Here is a 25,232-nt window from a genome sequence, read left to right on the forward strand (position 1 = left end):
CGAGGCGAGATCTCGGGACCTGATGTGCAGTTGTAGCGAGGAGAGATGGACCCAGACTTTGTACTGATGGACGACAGTGCTCGACCTCATAGAGCAGAAGTGTTTCACGTTTTCTTGGAAATCGGAGACCGTGCGTGGCGTGGCCTGCTCATTCTGCCGATTTGAATCCCATAGAGCGTGTCTGGGACGCACTGGGGAGACGGGTTACAATGTGCTGCTCGCCACCTCTACATGCAGCCTAGTGCAGAGGCGTCATCCCATCCGAGTCCCTGACGTTGACATCTGCCCCGGCATCAATCAGGCACTTGACAGTTTCTTCGTGGCCATTCACCACTGCTTCATGCAGGGCAGTGTCGCCACTGGCGTCTGTCGCGTTGACTGGCGACCCCGCATCCAGGATCGCCCGCACTTGGCCGGTCTGACCCTGTGACGCAGCAATGATCAGCCTCCCAGCCAGCATCTGCTTCTGTTCCTCAGTCAGGATCCTGTAAATCACATTACGATTTACATCAGTTTTAGTATAGCAGCAGTGACATGAACATGACCTCCACAACATATCTAAAACACACACACACACACACACACACACACACACACACAGAGAGGGGGGGGGGGTTTGGAGATACAAAATGTTACTCTGTGAAAACCTTGTTTGAAATCAGTCACATAGGTAGTCAAGTAATTTAAAGCCCATTGGATATGTTGGTTAAAATTTTAGCGTTTAGCTTATTGTCACCAAAGAAAAAAAGTCATTCTTGTAGATGAAGAATTATGTGAGTGCATGGTAGCTATTCCCCTCCATATCTGCATCTAGTGACGCCTGTGAGCTGAGGATGACATGGCAGCTAGTTGGTACTGTTGGGCTTTTATGGCCTGTTCTGGAGGAGTTTAGTTTAGTTTTAGTTTTATAATAGATACTGGGTGTCACTGGCCCTTATCTCTAGGAGTCTGCAAAACGGTATGCCTAGAGAATGTGCACGAGATGGCTTTGAGAAGTCTTGGGTCACTGGCTTGATGGACGTGGGAGCAGCATACTGGCAGATCACACAGTGATCACAGTCTGAAGTGCAATGGATGAATGATAGGGTTGCAGGACAACAGTGTGGCAAGAAGGGTAGGCACATGGCCATCCAGAAGAACTGCACTACAAACAGATTTTAAAATGGAACGACTAGCTTTTTCATATAGGCAACAGCTGAAACCTGAGCAGAGGCGAAACTTCCTGGCAGATTATAACTGTCTACTGGACCGAGACTTGAGTTCGGTATCTTTCTGTATTGGGCGAATTGAAGCTGTGAGGACGGTTAGGGAGTCATGCTTGTGTATCTGTCAGCAGAGCACTTACCTATGAAAGGCAAAGATCCTGAATTCCAGTCTCGGTTTTAATCTGCCAGGAAGTTTCATATCAACACGCACTCCAGTGCAGAGTGAAAATTTCATTCTGGAAACATCCTCAAGGTCGTGTTTAAGCCAATTCTCCGCCATATTCTTCCTTCCAGGAGTGTTATTCCTGTAAGTTTTGCAGGAGAACTGCTAAGAAGTTTGGAAGATACAGCACGAGGTGCTGGCAAAGGAAAACTTGGGGGACAGGTCACGATATGTGCTTGGGTAGTTCAGTTAGTGGAGCACTTGCCCGCAGCAGGAAAAAGTCCTGAGTTCGAGTCTCGGTTCAGCAGACAGTTTTAATCTGCCAGCAAGTCTCATATCTGTTTGCACTCTGCTGCTGAGTGAAAATTTAATTCTGAGCTGATTTGATGGGCAGTGTGCCAGCATCAGATTACTGGAAGCTGGGTTGAGATCTCAAGTTGACGTGGGTCATCTCCTGTTGTCTCCATACCACATACAACAAAGACTTGTGTGGTGTACATCCATAGTCAACTGGAACACTGACTGTAATTCTCTGCTCTTCAACGGCGAGTCCTGGTTCTGTCTGTAGCACTCAGATTGTCATCCACATGCCTGTAGATGACCTGGTGACAGGTCGCAGGAAGCATCAGTTCTGCAGACACATACTTCAATTCCCCTGCTGTGGGGAGGTACTGGATATGACAATTGGGCTGGCTCCGTAATTGTTGAAGAAACGCTGAATAGCTGCCAATATGTGAGACATATGGTAAATCCTCTTGTCACTCCCATGCCTATGGTACCAAATGCAATATTCCAGCAGTATAATGCAAGATGCCCCACTGCAGTTCACATTACAAGCGCCTTAAGAAATGTATAGATCCTTGGCCAACTAGTACAGTCTACTTATTTCTCTCTGGGCTGCAATGGAAAGGCGTATACATCCAAACCATCACCACCCCCAATACCCCCCAAAAAATCCCTAAATACAGCAACCATCATCATCTGAAACAGCATGTGATTCTGATGTGGCAAGAAAATCTTAAAGATGAAATTTAGAGGCTGTTACAGTTTTTAGTGATGTTTATTATGGACATTAATTTCAAACAGAAGAAAATTTAACAATTCAATTTCATACATAACAGATAGCTGAACACTTTCTGTATACATTTGAGTGCTTTCTTTGTTGACTGCAGTGAGAACTTTAATCGAGACTACATTAATGTGGGGAAGAAAAGAATTAATTTTGCCTTATGTTCCTTGTATGAAGAGCATATTCCTCCCAGAAAAGCTATACTACATATCTAACATTCCTTAGATAGAGTGAGAGAGTGCAGTGTAACTGAAGGTCCGCATCTGTGGTTTGGTTTTGGGGGTGGGGAGAGGGTGTTCACAGCTTGTTATTGGCTGTCGCACTCCCTCCACCCGAACACAATCTGCCATCCTCACTTTTAACATTGTAACAGATGTCTATGATTTAAGTGATAATTTGTTAGATCTGCGCATAGTACGTCACTATGTAAGTTCTAAGGTACAGCACTTTTGAAAATTATATGGTAGGTAAAGGATTAGCCCGGTAAACCGAAATATTATGTTTCGTTTAAGAACTACAATAGCTACAAGTTTTTGACAAAGTCATAGTTTACAAGCACTTAACCAATATCAGTATTTCACTTAACACTACGATTGTGAACCCAGTTCTGCAGACTGTGGCTATGGAAATGTGTAAATGGTGGAAAGTGCTGTTTATTTCAGCAGTTTCTGCCTACAGAATAAAATGTTAAAATGTTCTCGGGGTTCCAGTTGCTTCAAGGGACTGAAGTGGCGTGAGCTTTCGACCAAGTGCTTCTCAGCCACTGTCAAGTGGAGTGACTGCTGGTGGGCTCCTCGTACACCATTACACAACCCAGCTGCCGGCTGTGACGTCACTCATGGTTACATTACCGCCATACATGAACATACTTTGATTTCATGTCCGGTACGCCCATTTTAACCTTGCAATTGCTGGATATCTCTCCGAGCGGTTCTAGGCGCTACCGTCTGGAACCACGCGACTGCTACGGTCGTGGGCTCACGTCACGTCAGTGACACTGTCCTTCCTACTTCTCGACAATACAAAATGTGCTGCTCTTCTTTGAATATTCTCGATGAAGTCCGTTAATTCTACCTGGTAATGATCCCACACTGCACAGCAGTATTCTAGAAGAGGACGGACAACCGTAGTATAGGCAGTCTCTCTAGTATATCTGTTGCATCTTCAGCCAATAAAACGCATCTTTGGTTCTGCTTCCCCACAACATTTCCTATGTGTTATTTCCAATTTATATTCTCCGCAATTGTGATTTCTGGTGTTTAGTTGAATTTACGGCCATTAGATTTGACGGATTTATCGTCTAACCGAAGTTTAACCGATTCCGTTTGGCACTCATCTGGATTATCTGACACTTTTCATTATTTAGGACAAATTGCCAATTATCGCACCATACAGATATCTTTCCTAACTAATTTTGCAATTTGTTTTGATCTTCTGATGACTTTACTAAACGGTAAATGACTGCATCATCTGCAAACAACTTCAGACGGTTCCTCAATTGTCTCCGAAATCGTTTATATAGATAAGGAACAGCATTACCTTGGGAAACGCTGAAACTTACTTCTGTTTCGCTCGATGTCTTCGCCAATTACTACGAATTGTGAAATCTGTGACAGGAAATCACGAATCCAGTCACAGTCCAGCCTGTGACGACATTCCATAAGCACGCAGTTTGACTACAGGTTGCTTGTGAGGTACAGTGTCAAATGCCTTCTGGAAATCTAGAAAGACGAAATCAACTGGAAATGCCTTGTCGACAGCATTCAATACCTCGTGTGAATAAAGAGCTAGTTGTGTTTAGCAAGAACGATGTTATCTAAATCCGTATGAAGTGTTTGTCAACAGACTTCTCTTCGAGATAATTCATAATGTTCGAACACAATATATGTTCCAAAATCCTGCTGCAAATTGACGTTAGTATTATGGCCCCGTAATTTCATGGAATGCTGCTACTGCATTTCTTGAATACTGGTGTGACCTGTGCAAGTTTCCAGTCTTTAGGTTACGGATCTTTCGTCAGAGAGTTACAACACTAAGTTTCGTTACGACAGTCCTGTGTTCGATCTCAGTATATGTTTTGGTGCTCGTTATTAGCTCAGGATTATTTGTTGCTAAGACGTGTTCCCATAACTGTTTACTATTCAATTGGGATCATGAACTTACTACTCGAAATATTTTCAGAGAATGTTCAAAAATGGTTCAAATGGCTCTGGGCACTATGGGACTTGACTTCTGAGGGCATCAGTCCCCTAGAACTGAGAACTACTTAAACCTAACTAACCTAAGGACATCACACACATCCATGCCCGTGGCAGGATTCGAACCTGCCACCGTAGAGGTCGCGCGGTTCCAGACTGTAGCGCCTAGAACCGCTCGGCCACTCCGGCCGGAACAACTGCTATACCGATGGTTCTTGGATCGACGTTCTTCCTGCGTTCGACCTGCACCCTTTGAGACTGAAGCCCTTTCTGTGTTTCTCTGAGACCCTTTAACCTGAAAACCGCCCAGTCCAAGCTACACAGCCGCTGCTACCCGCGTAACCGCCTCCTGCGTGTAGTGGCTCCTGGCATACTTAGCGGAATATTATGGAATACCGGTAATACTTAAAAATAAATCTTAATAATAATAATTATTGGTTCTAAGGGGATATCGCGGTAAAGTGGGGGTTTCGGGAGGGGAAAATTTAAAATCAAACACAACAATGGCAAAATTACGAACATATGGGAAACGTATACATACAGACTTCAGACAGAACAACGCAAGGAATTCTAAAAAGTTTTCAAAGCAGAAATAACAGGGTACAAGCAGTTGTACTTCAAAGATTCAAAAGGCAAACTGACTATCAACAACAAACACAACTGTGTATTACTAGCAAATTGCTTCAAAAACGTTTTAATCTGCGAAGAACCAACACAACGACTGTTTTTCAGACAGCCTCAAAAGGAAAACCCACTTTCAGAGCCACTGTACTGCATTAAACTCAACAATACACTGGCCAGCCAGAAAACAACAGGGCGCCAGAAGAAGACGGGATATTGGCTGAGATGTGAAAACTATCAGATAAACGAACACTTAAAATGGCGCCGTGTTTATAAACTGCAGCGAAAACAGCTATGTGCTGAGAATTCCGTTGCAACTGGGAACGGAGTTGCTCGCGACGACATTCTTGCGCCAGACGCTGTCCGTGTTCTTGCCGGGTTACGCTTGAGTAACAAATCCATATTAGGGCGAAGAAGTCCACCGCTTTTTTTTTTTCGGGACTGTATTAATGCCGTCGTTCGGAGAATTTCCATGTACTTAGTCGATGCTAAGACAATAGCTGATGCCTAGGGTGAAACTATTGTTATGAAATCTGTTCTGTGTGGCATCTAAGATGACGGAAAATGTAAAGCCTTTTTGTTAGTTATGCCTCGGTATTCCATCGATAACAGTACTGTAAATGAGTTTGTCTTAAACACTAGTACTAATTGTTGGTATGAGTTAAGTCGAGTAGAAAATGTAGGAAAACGTCAGAAGTATGACGCTCTTGTGAACATTCACTGTTCCCTACGCTTTAGTTGTTTTACACGTATTCACGTGTCGTAGTATTCCTTTGTATTTTCACATTTGCTTACGTGCGTCGTCCAACAGTTACATCGCACACGGTGCCTCTTACGAGGATAAGAAATACTGCTGGGAGAAAGGAGGAATTCCTAAGGGACCAAACTGCTAAGGTCATCTATCCCTAGACTTACACACTGCTTCAACTAACTTATGCTAAGAACAACACACACACACACACATGCCCGAGGGAGGGCTCGCAATTAGTGACACGGCGCCTCTAACCGCGCGGCCTAAGACAACCAGAGATAACATTTAATGGCGGGACACTTTCATCTTTCGCATCGTAGACCAATGATGCCACACACGACGTCGCTGGTCAAAGCTGACGGGTGGAACAGGACACTAGAACTGAACCAAAATAGTTCTTAGTGTTGGAATTCATCTATAATCTTGTAGAGATTCTTGTAGAAATAAATTACCTCTTACCATTGATCCATCGAGGACGTGTGTTTCAAGAAACCACGACGATGTACAAGCCTTGTCGACAATCATTCAAACAAGCGACTGAACATGGCACTTGGCGTGGCAGCTTTGTAGGAGCATTTATAATTTGCAGACGCCCGACCTTCCTGTAATTAAAAGATGCATAAAATTAATCTTTCTCCTACAGAGACCCAACTCGCCTCATTTGTTCATGAGACCCAGAAAATATTAGATACAGGCTCCCAGATAGATGCTATTTTTCTTGACTTCCGGAAGGCGTTCGATACAGTTCCGCACTGTCGCCTGATAAACAAAGTAAGAGCCTATGGAATATCAGACCAGCTGTGTGGCTGGATTGAAGAGTTTTTAGCAAACAGAACACAGCATGTTGTTATCAATGGAGAGACAATATATATAAATGACTTAGTAGATAGTGTCGGAAGTACCATGCGGCTTTTCGCGGATGATGCTGTAGTATACAGAGAAGTTGCAGCATTAGAAAATTGTAGCGAAATGCAGGAAGATCTGCAGCGGATAGGCACTTGGTGCAGGGAGTGGCAACTGACCCTTAACATAGACAAATGTAATGTATTGCGAATACATAGAAAGAAGTATCCTTTATTGTATGATTATATGATAGCGGAACAAACACTGGTAGCAGTTACTTCTGTAAAATATCTGGGAGTATGCGTGTGGAACGATTTGAAGTGGAATGATCATATAAAATTAATTGTTGGTAAGGCGGGTACCAGGTTGAGATTCATTGGGAGAGTGCTTAGAAAATGTAGTCCATCAACAAAGGAGGTGGCTTACAAAACACTCGTTCGACCTATACTTGAGTATTGCTCATCAGTGTGGGATCCGTACCAGATCGGTCTGACGGAGGAGATAGAGAAGATCCAAAGAAGAGCGGCGCGTTTCGTCACAGGGTTATTTGGTAACCGTGATAGCGTTACGGAGATGTTTAATAAACTCAAGTGGCAGACTCTGCAAGAGAGGTGCTCTGCATCGCGGTGTAGCTTGCTCGCCAGGTTTCTAGAGGGTGCGTTTCTGGATGAGGTATCGAATATATTGCTTCCCCCTACTTATACCTCCCGAGGAGATCACGAATGTAAAATTAGAGAGATTAGAGCGCGCACGGAGGCTTTCAGACAGTCGTTCTTCCCGCGAACCATACACGACTGGAATAGGAAAGGGAGGTAATGACAGTGGCACGCAAAGTGCCCTCCGCCACACACCGTTGGGTGGCTTGCGGAGTATCAATGTAGATGTAGATGTAGATGTAGAGAGATTCGTATGAATACTCCGTTCGACTGATTTGTAAAATTAAATTATACTAAATATGACTGCTGTGTCGAAGATCCCTGTATTTATGAAACATGCACGAGTGTAGAATTAATGTTACGCATGCGCAGAAAGGTGCAGTCATTTCGGTGGCCGTGCTTTGGCACAGATCACACGCTGGTTGACGACTCCTCATAGACTGCTGCCGCTGCTCCGCGCTGTTGCCGCATTTCTCTGTTTCTGCAGACTGCTGCGAGAGGGGACAGCAACAGCCGCCTCGCTCGCCTTTCGCCTCTACTCAAACCGTTGCTGGGATACGGCGTGGGCCTATGAGGAGAGCCGTGTATTGTTGACAACTGCGTCACGTCTTCAATTGTCTTGTTTACTGTAAGGGGGTACAGTGGATTGAACAATCATTTTTGAAAGGGCCTTAGTGCAAATTTTGACAAAATGAGTTAGGAAAGATAACAGATAATTTTGCGTGCAAAGGGCTTTATTCCAGATATTGTAAATGTGTTTTTGCGAACAAGTTACAGCGACGTCATTTATGAAAGGGCTTCACTCCTCGAATAGCGCCCTTTCAATGGTGATTATATTCGCATTCCATCTACCGAATACTTAATGCACTGTATATTACATTTGGCTTTTCGTAGTTGAACCGTTATTATTTCCGAGCATGTGTTGTGAAATGTAAAATGACTTCTAGTACTGGCTTGGAACATGGTGAAGGTACCAAGAAAAGAGAGAAAGACGTATTGTAGGATATTATGAACAGAATGCTATAAAAACAGCAACAGTGCACTGTCACGAGCGTACTAAACATTTTAACCCTGTTTGTTCATTTTGAACATTGTAACCCATAGTCACGTATTGTGGCCTCTAAACAGATAGAAGTACGACGAAAGCAAACATTCGATGTTTTATTTCCGGAAGTGTCTATTGTTTGTAATTTTGAAAATACTTACACTGGTAGCAATTAACAGGAAGAAAGATCAAGACATTCAACACGATTATATTCGCCATGAATACAGGTATTTCTACGATGATCTTATGAAATGGCCGATACGTGACAAAGCTGCTGCCACTACTTTTGCTGATAATGATGAACTTTGAGTACAGTTATAATACTGTGAAATCGAATGAGTGAAAAGAGAACCAACTTGAAATACTATTAAAACATAACTTTAGCATGTCTGTGAATTACTTCCTCAGGAAAAGGACCTTATTCCAAGATTCTGGAATTATTCTCTCCAAATGATTTGCAGACTTCAGCAACTACAGTAATGGCAAATTATCCGTTTCATTGTGTTCTTTAAACAGTGTTGCATTCCATTCCTGAAAATTTAAAACTTTGAAGTAATGCCTTTTCATGGATAAAAACACTAAGATCGATCAGTCGAGGCGAATCCTTCACTAGGTTAAAGTGATGGACGTCGTTTATCTATTTTTGTTTTGTTGCTCACGTCTAGGAAGAGGAGCAAGTCACTACGGTGATGGAACGAGTCTCTACAACAAAGTAACGTCTGGAAACTTAACAACAGTTAAAATTTGCACGAATAGTACCCAGATCACCAAGTAATATCAAGCGCAATAAACAATACAACACATGAATTTGCTTCATTTTTATACTTGTAGCCCCGTCGATATAGCAGGAGTGAGTCATGACAATTCTTCAGATCAGACTTGAAATTGCGTCGATTACTGCTAAGATTTTTTAATTCTTGTGCTAATTTATTGAAAATGGAGAATACTGCACGTCCGAGATAAGGAGGTGGGATTGATGTGCAGGGTGGATATCTGCGTAGTATTAACTGAGTGAAGGCTGGCAATTCTCGGGGAAAACCCCGAGTTGTTAACAAGAAACAATGCTGAAATACGCATTTAGAGCCACGCGTCAGAACTCCCACACTGCCGAACATAGGTCGACCATAGCTTCGTGAACTTGGACCACATTTTGCTCTAAGTGCCGTTTTCCGAGCCAAGAAGAGCCTTTGAGAATGAGAAAAGCAACAGTAGAGTATAACATCGTAAATCATAAGCTAATCAGAATAAGCAAAGTAGACTAATTCTCCTGTTGATCTATGACTGATTTCAGACACTCTTCCAGTAGTAAATACAGCGCTATTAAGTCTTTGGACAAGATACTGAACGTGGGCGGTCCATGTCAGCTTACCACCTACCCGAACACTTACGAATTTGGATTGTTCGGACTGACTAATGATATGCCTATTATGTCTGATCAAAATGTCGGTTTCGGTTCAGTTGTTGGCTAGAAACTGTAGAAACTGAGTCTTATTTTGATTTAGCATCAATTTCTTTTCTACAACCCATGAAATTACGGCTTCAACTCATTTGTTCCATACAGTGCTTACGTTGCACTCAGTATCCTCACTACAAAAAATCAGCCAAAAGACAGACACAGCTTAGAATTTGTCGTAATGTCCACATCTACATTGATACTCGGCAAGCCAGCTGATGGTGTGTGGTAGAGGATACTTCTGGCACCACTAACTGATCCCCGCTTCCCTGTTGCACTCGTAAGTGACGCGTGGGAGGGGTGATTGTCGGTAAGCCTCTGTATTGGCACTGATTTCTAGAATTTTGTCGTCGTACTGATTTCGCGAAAGAAGTAATATGCTGTCCGACGCTTCCTGGAAAGTACTCTTTCCAAACCTTCTGTGATGCTTAACGCCTCTCTTGTACCCTCTGCCACTGGAGTCTGTTGAACACCTCTGTAACGCTCTCGCGCCGACCAAACGATCCCGTGGCGAAACGCGCCGCTCTTCGTTGTACGTTCTGTATCTCTTCTGTCAGTCCTTACCCTTCTGGTAAGGGTCCCAGGTGTAAGGATCGACATAAGAAGCGTGGGTTCTTTAATCTGCGGTCACTCTTTGCCGCTTCTCGCCATGAACAGGGCGTCCCGTGGTCAGCTACTGTGGGTCTTCGTGACGAGTACACAGCAGTCTTTTTCGGAGCTGTTTTCATACAGCAAGACTTAAAAGGTTACTTCTCCAGTATTGTAACTGCGTGAGATAATTGATTCGCCTACCGTGTTACTATTCCCTATTGACTGATGTACCTTATGAACTCTCCAATACGAAGAAAGTTACGTATGCAAAAGCAACTACTGCATTATCCGTGTAGGAACCGGACACGTAATCTCCGCTCACGGATCACGTGTCTCGTTCACTCGGTCCAGCACGGCTTTCGCTGGAGCGTGTTTACCTTGATGCGTCTCAAAGCGGCAGCCGTAAAAAGCTGCTTTTCCTGATTTCTCGGAAAATACACGTTTTTGGACAGCGTATGTGATAATGAAAAATGCTCAATCTACAATCATCTGTCGATACAGTTAATTTCGAGTCGATTTAATGTTGTGAACTTCAAGGGCGATTTTCTCAAAATCTGGTAGGTAATGAAACAATATATCTTACGTTCTTTACTCTCTGTTTATTCTCTTTATCTGTATCACTTCGATGTTGTCGCGATGACTGGAAGGTGGGTTCGTACTCCAACCTTCCGCGGTGAAACAATTTCGGAAGACCGAATTCAGTGTTTCGGCCTTCTCTGTTTTCTTCCGTTTCGGTGCGAGTTTGGTCTCTGAGTGACTGAATAGATTGTTTCGAGCCGCTTACTGACTGTAAGACCAAAGGTTGTAATGAATTTTAGTCAAATCGGTTGCCAAAATTTTACTGTCAAAGTCATTAGACGCATGTCTAACTATCCTGCTTTATGCTCACTTTGGCTTCATTCAGCTTTTGTTTGTCAGCTAGATTTTGATTTCTCTTGAATCTGTGCCGAAGGTCTGTTTGCTTGCGGTTTCGGACCTCTGTCAGGATACTCGGACAGTGGAGCCAGTCTAAAACCGATATTGGTTACGAAGCACATGTGGGTCCCGTCGTAGAATGATACTCCAGTGTGTGGGACCCGTACCAGATACCACAGACAGGGGCTACGGAACGTATACAGAGAAGGGCAGCACGAATCGTCACAGGTTTATCTAACTCGCGGGAGAGTGTCACGTGAGCGTCGAGAAAGCTCAGTCGTCAGACGGCTCAAGAAAGACGCAACCCACATCCCACGGAAGGCCGCTCGCGAAGTTGCGCAGACGGCTGCTGATGCTGAGCGAGGAGTCCAGAGCCGCTCCCCGGCCGCTCACTGTGCGTGGCTGCCGTGAGGAGGGAGGAGGAGGGAGGAGCAGTGAGGAGGAGGGAGGAGCAGTGAGGAGGAGCCAGGCCGGCCGCAGCGCGGAGCCGCCTCCCCACTCGCCCTTTACCACCACCGGAAGGGGAATACGTTTCGAGACTCGTTGCCGTGACAAGTACCCACTGCCATGCACTACGCTGTGCTTTGCAGCGTACATACGGGGATGTAGATGTAGACGTGACGGTGAATATTCGGTGGTTGTATGTGGCGCTAAGTTCACGAGTTGAACTCACAACTGTGTATAACCGCGCGAGACACACAGCCATCAGTGCAAATACACGGCGCTCTTCCAAAGTACACTTTTACGACTCCGAAGGCGTCTTAGAAGCTGGCAACGGTGAGCAGCTCTCGCCAGCGTGTGTGATGTAATTGCTTGCCGATTCAAACAAACAAATGTCAATATATACTAACCAATAGCAAGAAACTGAACAGATTTAACACAAATCAAGCGAAGGGAATAGTTAATTGTGGCAAGCGCGCCATATTTCAAACATTTGGCTTCGTTTTGTGCTTAGCACAAGGACGTATAACAGTTCGCAAAACCGAGCAGTATAGCTATTTTGTTAAACAACTAAAGGTCATTACATTATCAGCCATCAGAGAGGTCGTGGAGATCAGATTGCGCAACAATAACTACAACATGGACGACCGCCATTTATCTCAGTGTTGAGAGACTACAGAGGAATTCCGGCATTTCGTTACGTACCAGCGTGGGGGAACACTAGAGTCGCAGATGTCGACGTTCACTTACTTCTGAAGTTTGTTGTCAAGAATCAGTCACAGTTTGAAAACAAGGTAATCATTACGAGCAGCGATCTAGGATGATCGACGAACCAGAGGCAGGCGTTACAAGGGAGGCGCTGGGTATCATGGAGAGTCTTTCTACTGGAATTTCGAGGGAGCGTTTTCCAGGAAGAGTCGGACGGCGTGCTACTTTCTCCCACACACGTCTCGCGAAGTGACCACGACGAGAAAATTCGAGGGGTTAGACCTAATACTACCGACATTTTCCCCAGGCGCCATTCGCGACAGAAACACGGAAGGTTGGGGTCAGTCAGCAGTAGCACAGCTACCCTCCGCTTACGGAGTATGACGTAGACGCAGATCAATTTCATTTGGTCGTTCCACTTCAAATCGCTTTCTACGCCCACTCCAACACATTTTACGGACGTAACTGCATCCAGTGACTGTCCTGTAGTTTTGTTAAAGGGTCTGCCTGCTTGTGTATTCGCAGTACGTCCCGTTTGTCTGTGCTGAGCCCCCACCGCGACTCCCTGCACGAAGCGCCTACCCCCTGCACGCCTTCCCGCGTTTCGCTACAATTTTCCCCCGCCGCGCCCTCTCTGTACACAACAGCATTAGCCGCGAAAAGCCTGACGGAGCTCCTCCTTTATGTGTACTGTCAAAAGTAACGGTCCTAAAACACTCCCCTGGGGCACACCCGAAGTTACTTGCACGTCTAAAGACTTCTCTCCTTTCAGAATGATACGCTGTGTTCTGTTTGGTAGACACTTTTCAGTCCAGTCGTACAGGTGGTCTCATATTGCGTACGCTCGTTATTTAGTTGGTTAGGCTGCCGTCCGAACATGCATCGAATGCCTTTCGTAAGTCAAGGAAAAATTTTGAGTGGAAGGGAGGTGCTTTTGTCCCACACTAAAAATGGTTCAAATGGCTCTGAGCACTATGGGACTTAACTTCTAAGGTCATCAGCAACCTAGAACTTACAACTACTTAAACCTAACTAACCTAAGGACATCACACACATCCATGCCCGAGGCAGGATTCGAACCTGCGACCGTAGCGGTCGCGCGGTTCCAGACAGTAGCGTCTTTAACCGCTTGGCCACCCCGGCCGGCTGTCCCACGCTGGGCAATGATTGTGAAACAATAGGTGGACATACGAATCGCGCCGATTTTTGGAACAACTTTGTGATCTGCAGCATTTAAACACGACGGATAGCGCAGTTTATAAGAGCAGATGATGATGACAATTATTTATCCGTTTCACATAGTCGTCAAGAAAGCTAAATGATTGATTTAATATGCGGTCGGAATATGGAGCAGACTAGAGCAGAATTTCCAGACGGAAGATGCTACAGCAATGGAGACATGTAGCCAGCACCAGGACACGTGGACCGCTTGTCGAGGCAAGAATAGAGCGGTGACAAAGTATACGTTCGGGGCTTTTAACACGGAGCGTAAGAAAGGGTCTGACAGATGGCTATCATTAACGTGTTTTCAAGGTGTGACGGAACTACATTGTAACAAAAGGTAGACACAAGAAAATCGAAAATAACCTGATTTCGCCATAAAAGGGTGTATCTTTCAGAGTACTAAATCTATTACCTTGGTCAGAAGAAAAGAAGTCCAAGCTCACTGGGTTATACGTCACGCTGCAGAATCGTTCTTGATAAACGATTCCCGGTTGCCGATGTTATGACGTCATCAAAGTCTATCACCGAGAGAGGACTTCTGCGATCTCTAGCTACTGATATACAGTCGCAGAAAAACTGGAGAAATACTCATTAAAATAGTGAAAAGATTTTGAAGTGGTACAAAGATTGTAACCTGGCTTAAAATGTACAGAAATGTCAAACTACGCACTTAGCATGTATGGTACAAGTGCTGTATCAATGATTAAGACTTGGAATGGGCCAAATCGCGCAAATAGCCGGGTGCAGCTGTTAGTAGGCACACCACAGAGGCCCAGTAGCAGGCAGGGCGCGTGCCGGTCTTGGGAACTTTCAAATCGCCCGCGCGTCTCGTCTCCGAATACGGTCCAAGCGTGTGGGACCCGTACCAAAGAGGAAAGAGACTCTGAAAGGTCACAGGGAAGGTTTCTTTCACTCGTAGGAGACCGCGCCAGAAACTGCAAGACAGCTTTATTCACAGACTTTTGAAGACGAACGCAGATTGTCCCGTGATAGCCCGCATACAAAATTTCACAGACAACCGTCGTGTGATCATTACAGACATTACTAATCCGTGACGTGTCGCTAGCGACCTCATCCATCATATGTGACTGGAACGAGGAAAAATTCTGGAAGGTGGTACGGATGCCAAGTATCCACTCCCATGCACTTCGCAGTGGTTTACAGGGTTTGTACGTCGATACAGTGAATACTCGGTGTTAATCGACGTCTAGAGTATGTCGACGTCGTGACATCACAATCAAGCGTGAGGCATGCAGCGATCGGCCGAGCAGCCTACACAGGGCTCTTGTGGAGTACATTTCTTTCGCCTGCGTGTCGTTTCAGATGCTGATTCAGGCGGTCACGAGTTCTCGGCACCGCGTATGGTGTAACTGCTGGAAGACCCACACAAACACTTTTGAAATTACGGAGCAATATTACGAGACCCGAATACGTGGAACACAACTAAAGTATAGGAAACAGTTAAATCTCGGAAGAGCGACATATTTCTAACATTTTGCGTCATTTTCTGTTTGACTTAACTCATTACAACAGTCCACACTACTGGTCTAGACAAAATCATTTACAGTACTGTTATCAAAATTGCTCTGAGCACTATGGGACTTAACATGTATGGTCATCAGTCCCCTAGAACTTAGAACTACTTAAACCTAACTAACCTAAGGACATTACACAACACCCAGCCATCACGAGGCAGAGAAAATCCCTGACCCCACCGGGAATCGAACCCGGGAACCCGGGCGTGGGAAGCGAGAACGCTACCGCACGACCACGAGATGCGGGCTACTGTGATAAAACGGATTTACATCCTCTGTCATCAGAGACGCCGCACAGAACAGATTTCGCAACAATAGTTTCAGCCTGGGCAGCGATTATTGTGTTAGAGTCAACTGAGTACAGAGAAATTCGTCGAATTTATTACGTCTCCATGTGTGGAAACCGCGTCGCAGACATCGACACCTTCCCTGGCAGCACGATGGCAGTAATACGGTTCCGAAAAAAAAGGCGGTCGAGTTTTTCGCCCTAATCTCGTAATCTCGATTTGTTACTCAAGTTTAACTCGGCAAGGACCGGGAAGAGCTTCTGACGCAAGAATGTCGTCGCGAGCAACTTCGTTCCCAGTTGAAGCGGAATTCTCGGCCCACAGCTGTTTTCGCGGCAATTTGTAACCACCGCGTCACTTCAAATGTTGGTTCATCTGATGTTGAGGAGGTACACACCAGTGTAAGGGTTTTTCTTTCTATTGTCAAATCGGACGATAGTGTTTTCTGAGGATAAAGGGAGAGAGGACAATGCACTTTCAGTCTGTCCCCGAAACACTGAAACTTAAAACCAGAAGATTTAACCCTGCAGTCGTCGCGCTCTGAAAAGAAAAGTATGTGGTCGTATGGATTACATATGTATGCCATGCTCTCAACTAAAAAAAAGAGGCCATTGAATTTACAAATATTTTTATTGGGTGCTTTATGTGTTTCTCACAGTAATATTTATTAAAAAGTATACATATGACCTCATATTTGAAAAAACAAGGAACTTTTCATAGTATGTCACAGTTTTAAGGCAGATAGCATCATTGGCTTTGATTTACTTTCAAAAGACACACATTTGTGTAAAAGCAAATCTAATTGTGATTTTCTCAACGAGAAGTACAGACGATCTTGGAATGATCAGGGCAAACAAATTTTTTACACGCGTTATTTTCTTCTTGTAGTTCTATTTCTCGATCTTCCGCAGTCTTTGCAGCACCCACAGAACTCGACCATGTCATTCCCGAAGTTGCCGGCTGACTTTCCATGACAGGAATGCCAAGAAAGTCCTTTATTTTGAAGGGCAGACTTTTTGGCAACATTTTTTTATCTAATGTCCGCTGAGCCAGCGGTTTCATCCAAGACAAAGACAGGTCAATAAGAAAAGCAGACCATAAAATACAGTAACACGCCATCTTCTTCATTTTCAGGATGCATCATAAAGCGTACACATCTTATCAACTAGATCCACACCGTTCTTTGTACGGTTGTACTGCGTTATTATCTCTGGTTTCTGTTTAGATCCTGTATCGGTGTCAATTTTTGCGTCATTGTGCATTGTTCACATCAAAATTGTTGCATTGTTGTTAGGTTTTGGCACGTAAGAAACCAATGTGGAAGGGGGGGTGCAAGCCAAATTTTGATGAATTTATTGGATTTCCTTTCGCCGCACGAAATTCCCTGGCCACTTCTGTCTTTCCGCACCGTAGCTACAGCGGTTGTTCTATTTTCAAACAGCTGCTTGGCAACACGGAGCGAAGAGAACCAATTGCCCGCCGTTATATTGATGTTTCTGCCGAACACAGGACGTACGTATTACCATATCACTTCTTTCGTTCCTCAAGCGATATGGGCCTTCCGGTTGTTTGCCTGCTTATATTTCCAAGTTGTAAGTGTAGGGGTAGTGAGCAGACACAAGCGCAAATACCTTCGCTCCACATTTTGCGGGCTTGCTGGGAATGTACTACCTAGATGGACAGCTTCCCCTGAATGCCAAAAGTTGTTCATCCAAAGCCATTTCAGCACTCGGAACAAAGTACTGTTGAAAGTTTGTAAGGAATAGATCAAATATTTCCGGTATTGGGGCCAGTTTGTCAATTTTTGCACGCACTTCACGACCATTAATATCATCAAATCGTAAAGTCATGATAAGAAATATAAATCTTTTCTCAGACACAGTCAAATAAATTGCATCAATTCCGGTATGTTTTATGTGGTAAAAAGTTTGGCTTGTGCTCGATCGGCTTATTTTGAGCAGTCAACTCATCAACTGAATCCTAGTAAGTTCCTTCATTTCGATTTGATCTGATGTTTAACATCTCTCTCTCTAGAAAAATTATTCTTGGTGTGGTCTGTTTTTATGTTAGTGTATTTGGTTATGAGATAAATGGCGTTATCGTCCAAAAAAAGGGACATGCAATCTTCGATAGCGGTTTTGTCGTGCGGTTCCTTTAGGACCAAGAGGAACATATACAATGTTATGAGCTCTAGTTCTACCTATGACGAGATTGTGTCATCTACAGTATAAAAGTCAAGCCGTCTACTTCCCTGGGATGGTTCATCACGTGAAAATTCGGGACTGTTCCCAGTTGCTTCACCTGACACGTGTCCCTCTTGCTCGCTCACACCGGTGCTCCTGCTCTCTGCTCTTCCACAACATCATCTTCACCGTTATAACTCGAGGCGGGAATCTCTTCCTCATCCTCAGTCTCCTTCAGCCAAGCCAGAATCCGAGCTTCTTGCCTCTGATCCATAATTTACCTAAAATTCAATGAAATTCTACTATTATTTCAAATATTTATAAATTGTAAGACAATGAATAGATGTAATACGTATTCCAACAAATAAGTGGGAAAAGCGGAGTAAGAAAAGAAACTGTTTTTGGAAAATACTTACGTAACAGGTCGCGAGACAACCACACGTGACCGGCGCTCGGTCCGCCAACAATCCATATTAAAGTACACAGAAGCTCGAAGCATTGTCGCTTCCGGACTTGGAAATTTATTTCAATTTGCACAGGTGGATTACATATGTAATCCACACGACCACTGCAGAGCCAAACGAGTTTGTCAAACTGCTTCATCGCCTCGTTAGTAAGGGCGACCTGACTTGATGTAGTCTCTGGTTTGGAAACGGAGACTGAGCCGTTGGCAAAAGTTTACCGCCGTTACTTACTACAGATGCGTCCTTATTTCCCAAATAAAGTAGAGCACACAGCGAGAGCTGAATGACACACACAAAAACGAATGAGACGTCGTTAAACATGGTGATGATGTCTAGGGATTTTTTTCTTTCAAGTCTCGATGTACACTCACGGCACTAGAGTAACGTAATCTGTGTGACGTTGTGGTGTTCGTGCACGAGCGGTGAAGCACAAACATCCTGCGAAACCGCTGTCTGGTCTGCTCCTCGTGTGGGAGTGAGTCACAGTCCAACAAGAACAGGAGTTCATCGAATAACTATAATTCGGTCGTTTGTGAAAACAAAGATTTGTCAGTAGAGTGTATGCTGCCGTTCAACAGGGCCAGACATCCATCGCATCAACATTAGGTTAACTGAACTACTGCACGCGCAACGTTAATACAACAAAGATATCTGCTACTCAAATCAGTGCTTGATTTCAGCTGCAGACGAGATACAACAGTAAGTGTCTAATTCACTCGGTTCCCAACCTCACCACGGCGGGAATCGAGCCATGTGCCGCCTGTATGTGTATCTCTGTGGTGGAGGGTGTGAAGCGTGGTGTGTGTCCGAAGTTCTACACAGGCCAAGGGGCGGCGTGTAACGCAGTCCGGCACCGCCGACTGAAGCTCTGGTCGCCTTCGTTCTCGCCATCGGCTCTGCCCAGCAGCACCACAAAAGAATGTGGATGACACGAGGTTTTTCTTTTAACCTCCGGCTGCCTTTTCAGTGAATTGCTGTTTGACTTGAACGTGGTCTTTGTACTCACATGTTCAGTGCGTGAAGGTCCTGCATAGTTTTTCTTTTATCTGCTGCCAGCTGCGAATGAAATCTATCTAAACAGAGGAAAACAACTGGACACACTGCCACGAAATAACACAGCTTCTCACACCGCTTTTATATTCCACATTGCTACGGATCAGATGATATTGTCGATTTTTTTAATTACATCTTCACAGTCGATGGCTGGTGACAAAATATATACGGTTAGGATTTCGCCTTGACTCAAGACGAATCTTTGTAGCCGTTACAATTCTTCATAACCTTAGGCAGTAAATACGTTACACCTCTTACCGCACAACACGCGTGATCCTGGAGAAATAAAACAGTACCACATGCGTTAATTGGCGTGTATAAAAATGTTTTGACGGTACTTATTGACCACTTCTATACGTGTTTTCTACAAGACCTTCTCACACAACCTCCTCCTTTTCAGGAGTTTAGGGTAACATCATTCGAGGCATCTATGACAGAAGGACAACTACCAATGCGCGGGCTGCGAAACAGCACTGTCCGGATGCATTAAAAAGGCGAGCGACTAGGAATGCGAATCACATGTGAGAATGGAAACGCATCTGGTAAATGGTGGGCTACGCCAAGTTCTGCTGTGGGTAGATTTTTAAAAAATTCCCGTTTTCGTTTGTGTCAGAAAGCCGCCATTTCTCGCGAGACAGTTAAACTGCCAACATTTCGGAGCGCCAGCAGCAACGGTCAGCCGCTGAGGCGGTGAAAGGCTGTGTCGGCCGCAGGAGACGGAGAACTGACGGGAAAACAAATTCGGGTTGTGCAATACTGGGAGTTGCATTTGTGACTGAATGTGCTCAAAACCACTACGGTGTCATTGTGGAAATCTGACGCCGGTTTCGTGACTGTGTATCACGCGCTGGTACTCTTGTCAAGTGCGCAACATATGCGGACGACCCGACAGGTGACATACGTGTAAGGCACGTAAAGAGAAAAGGCGTAACCTAAGCAGTGCTGGTGGAGCGAGGTCTGCCACACAGCAATGTCATATATGCCTGACGTGACGTGACGTGACAGAGTGACGTGCCGCAAACGGTATAATGCAGTGGAAGACAGTAGGAACACAAAAGGAAATGAGATACGTGTGGCCAAGGCGCTGCGAAAGAAGATATAAAATCTATTTCCTGATCACAAAAAGTCCTCCTGTAAAGTGCTAAATATATAAACGTCGTGACAAAAATGTCTCTCACGCTGTTACAGGGCACCGTGCGTGTCCCTACACAGTCGATATTAGTGAATGGAAGACTCTGCACCATTGATCAACTGGAACAAAACTTTTATCTGCGTTGGTCGCTTTGTTCCTTTCATCATGAGTAATGACGAAATACTTATATAACGTCTGTGGTTTGGAAGTAACGATTCAGAGACTGTTCAAATGGTTCAAATGGCTCTGAGCACTATGGGAGTTAACATCTGAGGTCATCAGTCCCGTAGACTTAAACCTACTGGTAACTAACCTAAGGACATCACACACATCCATGCCCGAGGCAGGACTCGAACCTGCGACCGTAGCAACAGCGCGGTTCCGGACTGAAGTGCCTAGAACCGCTCGGCCACAGCGGCCGGCTCACAGACTGTTAAATACGGTGATTTTGACTCTTGTTTGTATCTCGGTATATACCTACAATATATGGACAATGGTCTGTGGATCCATGTAGTCCTCGTTCTTACTGCCGACTAGAGGTAAACACTACTCTATTTATTAACGGTTTTGGCTATACTGGAAGGTGGTAAATTTTGCCTGAAGGCCAGCATCAAGCTGTGTTGTTACAACTGAAAACCTGCTGCGAATTTTCGCGTATTTACTGAGCTCTCTGCCAAGTGAGTGAGACGTTGGGTGTGGCTGCGGCAGTTCAGGAATTAGGCAGCGATGCACGATACAGCACTGCTACGTATCAGATCGATTTCTGTACTGCAGTGAAAACACAACCGTTTCTGCATGTTGCGGATTAATAAAAAATTAAGTGAATTTTTTTTGGTTACGTGCAATCAATAAATAACTTCCTGCCCACTGCAAGAGTCATATACGTTCACACCGATAGCTTCACACCGCCTGAAACCACGTTGTTCACATTAAGTAACATTTCTGGAAGCCTTATCGGGGCGTGGTTTTGAAATGAGTGTAGATATGGGTTGCGCACCTATTTCTGACACAACTTCTTGGTTTGCGTCATTCAAATACGATGCAGAACGGACAGTGTACTAGACACGAGGCTACAAAAATGACTTTACGTGTTTCCACAAAGTCAACAAGACGAGTACTGGCCTGTTTTTATATATGAGCGGACATGTGGAGGAGACCACAGCACCATTCCCAGAAAGAAGTCGTCACAGCGATGTAAACATGTCGTCTAAACGGCTCGCGCGATCCTTTTGCTGAATCAGCAGACAGAGCGATTAATAATTATATAATTGGCAGCTGCAGCCAGCAGAGTTGAAACCAGTCGTAAGTGTAATGTTTCGCCAACCGTTTTAGGCAAAAGTATTTAGAATATTGTTATCAGCGAAAAAATCGAGGAATACAGACATTCTTTTACATAACAAAAGGGCTTTACATCTCTCTGTCATCACAGAGGCCGCACAAATCAGATTCCGCAAAAATAATTTCAAGCTCTACAGCGGCTGTTGTACAGAGCAGTTTGTCGAATCACTTACGTCCCGACGTGGAGAAACAGCGTCGCAGATGTCGTCGGCACCTTCTCTGGCAGCACGACCATGGTGATACGGTCCCGAAAAATGCCGATGGACATTTTCAAAATAACCTTGAACTGTTACCAAATTTTAAGTCGACAACAGCACGGACAGCGTCTGACGCACGAATGCCGTTGGGAGCAACTCCTTTCCCAGTTCGGCCCACAGCTGTTTTCACGGCAATTTATAAACACTGCGTCAATTTAATTATCCGTTTATCTGATACTGACGTATTACAGGGTGCTGAACTGGAAAAGAACTGCAATTACGATGATGTGGTGACGGCTTTTTTTAGCTGTAGTTTAATCGGAAGAACGTAACATTTTTCATCGTGTTTACTGTTTGAGTCTATTTCCCTAAGCAATTAAAGAGATTCAGCCGTTCAGAAAAGTTTGCTACCATTACTTAAGTACAGACACTTCCTTAGTTCCCGTACAGGGCAGTGCACACAGCGAGAGGTGAATATCGTACAAAGAAATGAATGACTTCGTTAAATATACTGATATCAGCTGTCTTTTTTTTCTCCTTTCTGCTCTCACTATAAAGCTACGGCACAAGAGTAACACACACTGTGTGACGTGGTGGTTGTACGCGCAGGAACGGTAAAGTATAATCTGCCGGAACCAAGAGGTGCTATCAGTTTCTTCTGACCAGAAGACAAAGTAGCTTCAAATCTTACCAATACTGGCTAAACTGAAACCAGCAAAATACTTCCTCCAGAACCACATCTTCACTGGCTCCAAAACTTTAATAGCAACTGGAAGTTTCGATGTTTACGTCGAGACATCGGTCTGAAAGAAACAGAAGTGCCGTAGTATGCATTATTCGTGCAAATCTCCGGGGTACAACAGACGCTTTGTTACGCAAAAGTCAGTGTATCAATCACAAATTAAAAATTCTAGTAGTACAAAGTGGTTCTAATACAGCAACTGTGTTTCCCGTAATTGGGTCACAGTTTTCAAAGTTTACGTACATGTATGACTGGCGCCAGTTTCTACTACAGTCTTCTAGTAAGGACCATTTAAACACGACGGAGAGTGCACAACGCGTTTTGTAGAAGCAGATATTAATGAGTAATTTACTCTGACTCTTCATCAAGGCAACTCTGATATTGATTTGATACGTGGCCGGAATGTGTGAGATGTCGCGGAACTACTTTGCGGAGGAAGATGCAACTACAACGTTAACACGGAGGAATCTTTTGGAACACTGAACGTATCATGTTGGTGAACAGAGGATAAGGTAGGGGCTGCATATGTAGGTTGTGACAATCTCTCGTAATAAACAGGACGGGAGTGTAGAGGTTACAACGTCACGGTTGTGTATCATGGAACGCCATGCGCATGGAACATATGTAAATTTTCCACAGTATGACTACACATCTGCATATGCGTTTCTAGGGCTGGGCTGACCGGTGAGCTCCCGCGCTTGCCGACCATCACAAAGACACGTGAAACAAAAGTCGTTACAGTTTGCCCACTGACGCATCACTCAGGAATGTTTGGACACTCTTTCAAAAGCGAGAATTTCAACCCAAATGACAACAGCACACGCTACGCGGCAAACATTTCCCAAAATCCTTGGGTTGGATGAAAGCAGGAATGTTGGCTGTGTCGGTCGTCATTTCTGAAACTCTACGAATGGCGAAAATTGTTGACACGACAGAGCGTTAATCTCTAACCCACTATTATGAATTTACTCTACAAGCAACGTTTTCTTCTTATCTCGATATTGGTTCGTCATTTGTACTATATAAAGCACAAGTCGTAGGTTTTTATTCCGTGTAAAAATAGGACGTTACGGATGTCACTTCTTAAAGCATAATGCCACACATGAGACGTAGTCGTGAGGAAATGGCCAGAAAACTATATGATTCCCGCCAACCGATTCTGTGGAAGAGGCCAGCTGAATGAGCCACAGTCCAACAAGAAGAGAAATTCGTCGCATTCCTGTAATTCTGCCATTTGTGAAAATAAAGAGTTGGCAGGACAGTTTTTGAAACGTTTGCTGTCGTTCCACATGGCCAAAAGTAACAAGGACAGTTATCGCATTAACGTCGCGAATCTTGCAGAAAGTAGAGTAATTGAATTACCAAATGAGTGATACTAATGCAACAAGATCAGTTGTTGAAGTCAGTACTTGATTGCAGATGCAGATAGTGCAACCGTCTAATCCATTTGGTTTCGAACCACAACACGGGAAGGATAGATGCAGGCGCCGTGTACACGTGTATCTCTACGGTCGAACACATGAAGCCCGGTGTGTGTTCACAGATTCACATACGCCAGCGAGGAGCACATAACGAAGTCAGGCATCGTAGACCAAAGTTTTGGCGGACTTCATTCTCGCGATAGGCGCCACTCAGCTACACGACAGAATAATATCGCTGACGCAAGCTTTTTCCAGGTTCTTTGCCTTCTCAGTGAATTAATTGTTGACTCGAATGCAGTCGTCCTCCTATCATGAGCAGTGTGTAAAGGCATTCGAGGAATCCTTTCTTATCTGTTACCATTTAACACATCGATACAAAGCCGACGATGCCGTCAACGTTTTAATTACGTCATCGTAAGCGATGCCTGGTGACAACATATTCGCTAATTCTACGTACACGACTAAGATTTCTCCTTGGCTCTAGAGCAATTTTCCTGTCCATTATACGTCTTCAAAACCATGGACTGTAAATACGTTCCAGCCCTTACCGTTCCACATATTCCGCACGACGCGTGTGATCCACGCGAGCGTAATAAAACAGCATCAGTGAGTTATTTGGCTTCGATAAAAACGTTTTGACGGTACTTCTTTACGATTTCCTTACATGTTTACCGGGAGATTTTTTCACTCAATCGCCTCCTTCTCGGGGGTGTAGCGTAACATCAGCTGGAGGCAGCTGTGACAGAAGGCCGTCCATGAATGTGCCGAGTGCGAAACAGCACAGTCCGGATGCGTTGCAGTGATACAACTGGCCAGCGACTGGGAGTGTGATTCACATGTGGGGAAGGACACACACCTACGCGAGTTGTTGCTGTGGGTAGACATGCGTCAAGTAGGGATTCACTCTCATTTCGATGATGAACACTTGCATCTGAATTCTTCTCCCGTTTTCGCTTATTTCACAAAACCGCCATTACTCGCGGGAGAGTTAAAACTG

The 25,232-nt window shown here is 44.5% G+C and overlaps 1 protein-coding gene across 1 annotated transcript; it reads right to left on the minus strand.

Moving 5' to 3' along the window:
- Positions 1-238: 238 nt before the first annotated feature.
- LOC126426549 (uncharacterized) lies at positions 239-18,162 on the minus strand. The gene is made up of 2 exons (XM_050088451.1): positions 18,035-18,162; positions 239-485 (listed from the first exon to the last, which is right to left on the minus strand). Exons 1-2 carry the CDS (start codon positions 18,160-18,162, stop codon positions 239-241), a joined length of 375 nt encoding a protein of 124 aa, XP_049944408.1.
- Between the last annotated feature and the right edge of the window lie 7,070 nt (positions 18,163-25,232).

Source organism: Schistocerca serialis, chromosome 11 (assembly GCF_023864345.2).
Source record: "Schistocerca serialis cubense isolate TAMUIC-IGC-003099 chromosome 11, iqSchSeri2.2, whole genome shotgun sequence".
Classification (NCBI taxonomy): Eukaryota; Metazoa; Arthropoda; class Insecta; order Orthoptera; family Acrididae; genus Schistocerca; species Schistocerca serialis.